This window comes from Sinocyclocheilus anshuiensis, unplaced genomic scaffold (genome assembly GCF_001515605.1).
Source record: "Sinocyclocheilus anshuiensis isolate Anshui unplaced genomic scaffold, SAMN03320099.WGS_v1.1 scaffold2293, whole genome shotgun sequence".
NCBI classification, from domain to species: Eukaryota; Metazoa; Chordata; class Actinopteri; order Cypriniformes; family Cyprinidae; genus Sinocyclocheilus; species Sinocyclocheilus anshuiensis.
Window position 1 is genome coordinate 173,779 of NW_015552765.1, and position 7,485 is coordinate 181,263.

The window sequence follows — 7,485 nt, forward strand, 5'->3', positions numbered from 1 at the left end:
TTTGGTGTTGATTTATATAATAAAAAGCCTATAATAAATCAGTACACTAGATGAGGTAAAATACACCATGTGTGTGTCCACATTCTATTGGTTTGTGCTTACTGGAGAAAGTTAAATACCTGAAATGCAAAAGTAAATTTCTCAAATGACAACACTCACTGCGATTATAATTTTGAGAACAAATTTTTTTTTTATCAGTTTAACCATTATACAGAATGACGAAAATGTGACTAATATTTCATTGACTAAAAAACCTGACTAAAATGCTCATACATTTCATTGAATAAATAAAAACAGGACAAGTTTGTCTAAATATGATAACTAAAATGTACATTTGAGTAAGACTAAGACTAAATTAAAAATGGCTGCCAAAATTAATACTGCTGTATGGTTAATTAATAATAATCTTATTGCTAAAATGTCAAGTTTTCATTGACTAAAACTAGACTACAATACTTCAGGTTTTCTTCGACTAAAACTAGACTAAAATACTTTCGATTTTCTTGGACTAAAACTAGACTAAGATGTTGAGACTTTTAGTCGACTAAAACTTGACTAAAACTAAATAGGATAAGGTTGACTAAATATAATCAAAACCAACAAGAACATTTTAGCCCGGGACTAAGACTAAAATGAAAATAGCTGACAAAATTAACACTATTCTGTACACAAGGCTCTGAAGACAAAGAAAACTTATATGGTAGTTAAATAGCCCCTAGACCTCAGTTATTGTGGAAAAAAGCCAGCAAATTTCAGTTTTGACAATATGGGACCTTTAACTAAAACTACTCAAGTTGCAATTGTTTCTGTTAATTTCAACAAGGCTGGAATAAAATATAAATATTAGACAGAAAAACTTGTAAAAATGTAAATATCAAAAATAATATTAAAGTAACATTGGTGCATTGAAATGTTATTTTTTGTGACTCAAATATTTGAAATTATTTTATATCAGTTGAAATTCAGATACTTTAGTGCAGTGTTATTTTGATATTATGTATGCATTACAGCATTTATTCATTTTGAATCAGCTTTTATTTTATATTTTCATTTAATTTTAGGTTTAATATTAGTTATTATTTTTAAATATTTCGATTTAGCTTTAATTTATTTGGTTTTCAGTTTTAGTAATTTCAGTACTAAAATGTATTTCAATTCAGTTAGTTGAAGGCAACATTTGGTTTCTAATCTAATATTTCTATTAAATATTAAAGCAAATTTCATGTTACAATATTTAGCTGGTAAAATCTGGGTTGTGAATTTCAGGCTTTTTATTTTAAAGTATTTGAGGTTGCAAAAGTTACATACTTTGAGGTTTACAAAATTTACAATATTTAATATATATCTTAATATTCTAAAATGTATAAAATAATAAAGATAGAAATCAGTTGATGGCTAAACAGTTGAAAAAATGAGTGGCCATTATACAAACACATTTGACTGCATAATGTCGCAGTTGACCAATCAGAATCAGAACCGTGTGAGAAAATATGTGTGTTCAGGAATTCTTATGCAGCACCGTTTCCTTTCCCGGTGTGTGACTCAGGTTAAGGTGGAAGAGCCACTGAGTTTGCCTCTACCCATCTGGTGTGACAGTAGTACCTCAGCTTCGCTTGGCAAAGCATGAAAACACACACACAGTAAACAGAACTGCTGAGTGTTTTTGCACTCGGGTATCAGCAGTGATAATAACTCTGCTGCCGATAGTCTGAAAATAAACACACACTAGCAGAATTGTCCTTCAAAAATATGCTTACTCTTTATTAGTTAAAATGTTGAGTTTATGACCTCGTTATTTATGTTTATTTAATAATAATACAAAAATCTCATTCATTTACATTGATGTAACCCACATTGACAATAACCTTGTCTTTTTCCTCCAAAACTGCTGTTCACTTCGGAATTACAAATCAATTACCTCCTTGCTTTCTGACTAATTACCCCGTGCTTGTGTTTTATTTCTGGATAAGAACCCTCTTGATGTGACAGCCATCTGTGCCGGCTGCAATTAAAGTGCCAAGACAGAAATACAGCATCTTTTTTGCTGTCAGCCATCCATCTTGGTATTTTCACCCACATGTACAGCTGTATTATAAGATTACGTGGGCATCTGGCATATAGTCACAAATCTATAAGCAGTCTGGATGGTTGAGAGCATTCATAATTTGAATTGTCTGTATGGATCTTGAGAGATGGAAAATCATTGTTTGTAACATTATAAGTTCAGTGTTGTTATTGTTAACTAAAAATAACAATAAAAAATATTTTTGGTTAATTGAAATATAGCTGAAAGGGGAAAAAAAACTTAAATTTGAAAATTAGAAAACAAAACAAAAAAATTAAAATTAGAAATGTTGACTTGGCAGCTAACTAAAATAGTGTAAGTTTAAGTTGATGTTCTAAAATTAAAAATTAAATTAAAATTCATTAAAGCTAAATTGAAATAATAAAAAGACTAATAAAATTACAAAAGCACATAATAAAATTACTAAAACTTAAGCTGAAATAAAATATAAATATTAGATGAAAACCCTAAAACATAAACTTGCTTTGGAAGCTAACTGAAATACATTTTGATGAATTAAAAAGTTGATGTAGTAAAATTGCTCAAACTAATATGAAAATTATAAATGTTGCCTTTGCAGCTGAAATAAAATAAGTTTAAGTTAATAAAATAAATGAAAGCTAAATATAAATATTTAAACAAATAAACTATAAAATTATTTTAAAAAAATACAAAAGAGCATAAAATGAGTAAATGACTAAAACTTAAACTGAACTGAAAATATAAAATTAAAAGCTCATTTAAAATATTAGTAAATACTTTTATAGTATAGAAATAATACTAAAATAACACTGCTTTAGATCAGAGAAATAAATTCTGGTCTGTGTTCATAGATGGTTTTCTTAAGAACTAGATAATCAAAAAAATCATTGAGGAACTAATAAATGTTCTTTTTTAGAGTGTTTTTTCTGTCTTTTGTTATAACCTCCCATGTTGTATTTTTTAATTATTATTATTGACTCAGATGTTCCTAACGGTGTACCTCAGCAATAGCGACAAGCACTTCACTGAGCTTCCCATCACGCCGGAGACGCTGTGTCGAGATGTGGTGGACATGTGTAAAGAGCCGGGGGAGGTGGACTGCTATCTGGCCGAGATGTGGAGAGGATCTGGTATGAGCTGACTTGCACTTTCCTGTTTATCTTATTGAGTAAGGTTATTCCAAAATGTTATTTTGATATAGCTTCACTTTTAAAGCAACCAACAATTTAAACTTGACATTTAAACATGACTAAATTAAAAATTTTGGGTAAACTACCCAAACATTAAAGTTCTCTCATGATTTTTCAATTTTAAAGTTTAGGTTTATAAGAGCAGCATGAACATTTGTCAAAGTATCTCCTTTTGAGAAAGTCATCAATCTTTGGAATGAACTGAAGGTGAATGAGAGAATTTTCTATTTGGGGTTAACTATCCCTTTAACAAAGTTGTTACAAAAGTAAAAATCATAGAAATCATCTTTCTGCACCTGTCCATGTGACTGTGGTGTAAAGGTGCAGTGATGCATCACTCTAGAATGGATCTCTGCCACCTAATTTGCATCCCTTGTTTCTTATTGGTTGCTTCCTTTTTTAGAGCGAGTAGTTGGTGACAGTGAGCGAATTATCGAAGTACTGCAGCGCTGGGGTCAGCAAAGGGCAGAGGTGCGATTCTTCCTGCGCCATGACCGAGCACCTGGCCACGATACAGGTGAGAGAGAGAGAGAGAGAGAGAGAGAGAGAGAGAGAGAGAGTGTTGTGCTTTCAAAAGTCACTGAATTCTTTCAGAAAGTGTGTTTGGGTCATTTTACAAAACTGGTTGCACTTTTGTCCTCATATGAATATGTGTAAAAAAAAAAAAATTACATTCACTGTGTGTTAATATACACATTTCACGTTTTCGTTTCATTATGAGGATGAATTCTTTGCCTGTCCCCACCTGTGTATTTCTGACTTTTCCTTGCTATGTTAGCAAATGCCATATTTTTTTTTATATTTACTTTTTTAGATGGGATAATATTTTATTAAACATGTTTTATTTGTTTGAGCTTAAGGTTTAAGAAAAGGGAAAAAAATATTTATAGTATTTTTTTTTTCCTTTTTACATGTTAAATATAAAAATATTTAAAACAGCTATTTCATATATATCCGGATACAACAGTCATACATCGCTATTAGGACCGCGCGTCCTGTGACAAGTTTGCCGCATCAGAGCACGGAAGTTATCAGTCTAAAAGGTCTGCAGTCAACGGTGAAAATCAAAAGTAGATTTATTTTAAAGACCCAACAGTTTAACACTAAATATTGGACATAAACGAACACGTTAAATATAAAAGTATTTAAAACAGGTAAGTTCATATATTTGGAGTAAAACTAAATTGAACGGATCCATCAGTCATACAGCGCTCCAGACCGCGCACCCATGACGAGCCCAACGCGCCGCCACAGAAACAAGAATGAAATGCATTCTAACATAACTGTGGCGTTAAACTCAGTTAGTGAGGGCTCGGTTAAAATATTGCACATATATAGCCAGTTCAGATTCCTTGTTAAAATGCAATGAAATACCTTATATCAGCAGACGATGTACGTTTGTGTTTGTGGTTGGAGACTCCTTCACCAGCGACTGGCTCTAATCCTCATTTGCGCGAGTGTGAAATTCGGTGCTGAAGTGAAATAGTGGGGCAATTTGATAATAATAGCCTAATTATAATAGGCCGCCTAATAATAATAATAATAATAATAATAATCAACTATTAATTGAAAAGTATATATTCTTAAACATTTCAGGATTAAATTCTCTTTGTAAGAAGCATATTCTATTTTCAATACATCACATTAATCTGTATAACTGTCAACCCCGTTACCATTATATATATATATATATATATATATATATAGATGTTATTTTTTAAAGTAATGCAATTACCCTTCCATAAATAATGGAAGTATAATTTCACTGTCAAACCTGTTACCATCAGTCCCGTTACCTTTCTGAAGCCATCATTATATTGCAGCTTATAGTTAAAATTTGTTAGAATTTGTTAGAATGCAGTGCAAAAGTGGTGGAGAATGTTTCGTGTTGTTTATTATTTACTCTCTGCTGTATGGTTGGATGGCAATTTGAATATAGACTGGCTCTTTTTACATGCCAAATCACAGACTCATTCGATTACATCCTCTCCCCCTCGGCGGTCTGCTGTCAGTGTGGACATGCCGTTGTTGCGGATAGGCGTGAATGTCATTTCCTTTTATGGGAGACTGTGAATAGAGGGGTTGTAAATTTGACATGGTTACGGCTGTGTTGAGGCATGAATTATTTGCCGCAGAACGGCTTGTTTTGTGGGCACTGCCTAAGGGTAGGGGGCTTTGGAATAGATCAGAATGGATCTTTATCTTGTGTCCTAAAAGCATGCACACGCAATGGAAAACTGTATTGCTTGTGTAGGGGATGTTTTTTAGGTATTAACTATAAGGTATTTAGCTATGTTTCACCTAAAAGAAGAAATTGAAACAGTCACAAATGAGACAGTTGTTGATATATAATTGCATACTTTGGTATCTTGGCAAATCTGAGCACAGTTTGAGACATTGTTGACATCTGTTCTGAAACTCCAGAGGAGACACATGTGAGATAACTTAGTCCTTTTTCTCAAAAGAAACTTCTAAGAATCAAATCTGGTATCTATTTAATCACAATGCTGTTTAGGAAAAACAATTAAGATAATACTGAAATGTATATCTCATATTGCAGAGTGCAGATGGTGAATGAACACCTGTGTGAGAGTAATGAGCAGGTGTAGTCCAAACACGGCTGCTCGTTTTGTGTGTGTGTGTGTGTGTGTGTGTGTGTGTGTGTGTGTGTGTGTGTGTGTGTGTGTGTGTGTGTGTGTGTGTGTGTGTGTGTGTGTGTGTGTGTGTGTGTGTGTGTGTGTGTGTGTGTGTGTGTGTGTGTGTGTGTGTGTGTGTGTGTGTGTGTGTGAGTCATCACTTTCCATCTGAACGCATCCAAGAATTCAGTCTCTAACACATATGCCCCCACACACACACACACACATTCAATACACACAATTTTTCTCTCATTCTTATTAATTTTTGCCACTCCCATATAATCAAGCACCTAAATAGCACATAATTCATGTAACAAAAGTGGTCCTGGAAATTATTAATAAATTAACTATTTATTTGTTATTTTTGTGTAAGTTATGTTATTACTGATTTTTTCTTTAGATATTATATTATATTATATTATATATGTAGAACCTGAAACAACTTCAATTAATTTAAGTTAATTCAAGTCATTTTTGGTCAGTTGTTTTGCATGCTATTTTTTAACTCATAAATACCCCTTTTTGTTTATGTATTTATATATTTTATTGTTTGTTTATTTGTTATTGATGTGTAAGTTATGGCACCACAGAAGTTTTACTTATTTTTCTATTCTGTTCTATTCTGTTTTTTACAATTATAAATATGTATTAAAACGTACAATACATATATAAAATATCACACAACTGATTTTTTTTAATTTATATTTTTATTTGCTATTATTCTGTAGGTTATCGTACCACAGAATTTTCATTTGGTTATTTATTCATTTATTTGTAATTGGAAATATGTATCAAAATATATAATACATATAAAATCTCACACAGTTTAAAGTAGTTTTTCGTCAGTTGTTTTGCATGTTATTTTTAACTCATAAATACCCTTTGCCGCAATTTCTACTAGTTTGTTTACACGGCATGTTTGAAGTGAATCCTCCCTATTCCCCTGAGAAGTTTAAACATCCCAGTCATGTGAAACCATGTGTGAGGTTTCAGATTTCTCCGAGTGATTTTGGCCCTCTTCACCGGACAAAGACCGGCTGTTACACAACAATGCGAGTGACATCGGCTCTGTACGCCTGGCTTTACTTCACAAAGAGTTTCTTATTTCTCTGTCGAGAATAATTATGTCAATTACACGCAGTTTGACTCGTATCTGTTGTGTTTGTGGTTGCTGTTTTCACACAGAATTTAGGTACAGTGGGGAAAATATTTATTTGATCCCCTGCTGATTTTGTAAGTTTGCCCACTTACAAAGAAACGAAGGGTCTGTAATTTTTATGGTAGGTTTATTTTAACGTATAGAGACAGAATACCAACCAAAAAAAAACAGAAAAAGCACATTATATAAAGGTTAGAAATTGATTTGCATTTCAGTGAGTGAAATAAGTAGGGATGTAACAATTAACCGCGAGCCGGTTGAAAATCGATTAAAATATGTGACGATTCAAATCGGTTGAGATGCTAAACAAATCGCGATTCATTTAGGGGTAGGAGTTTATATGAATGTATGTCTGAGGGGAACTTACTGTCTTTAGAAAAGTTTAGATGGCATTTTTTCTTTTCATCTTGCCTCTGTATAATGCATATTAAAGTTCATAAGTGCAGCGCTGCT

At 32.4% G+C, this 7,485-nt stretch overlaps 1 protein-coding gene across 1 annotated transcript in view; it reads left to right on the top strand.

Moving 5' to 3' along the window:
* Nucleotides 1-7,485, top strand: part of LOC107667887 (apoptosis-stimulating of p53 protein 2-like) — a 32,494-nt gene that overhangs the window by 9,675 nt on the left and 15,334 nt on the right. Inside the window, exons 2-3 of the mRNA XM_016459625.1 lie at nt 3,030-3,177; nt 3,641-3,754. Coding sequence (XP_016315111.1) covers nt 3,030-3,177; nt 3,641-3,754 — 262 coding nt within the window. The remainder of the gene's footprint in view (nt 1-3,029; nt 3,178-3,640; nt 3,755-7,485) is intronic.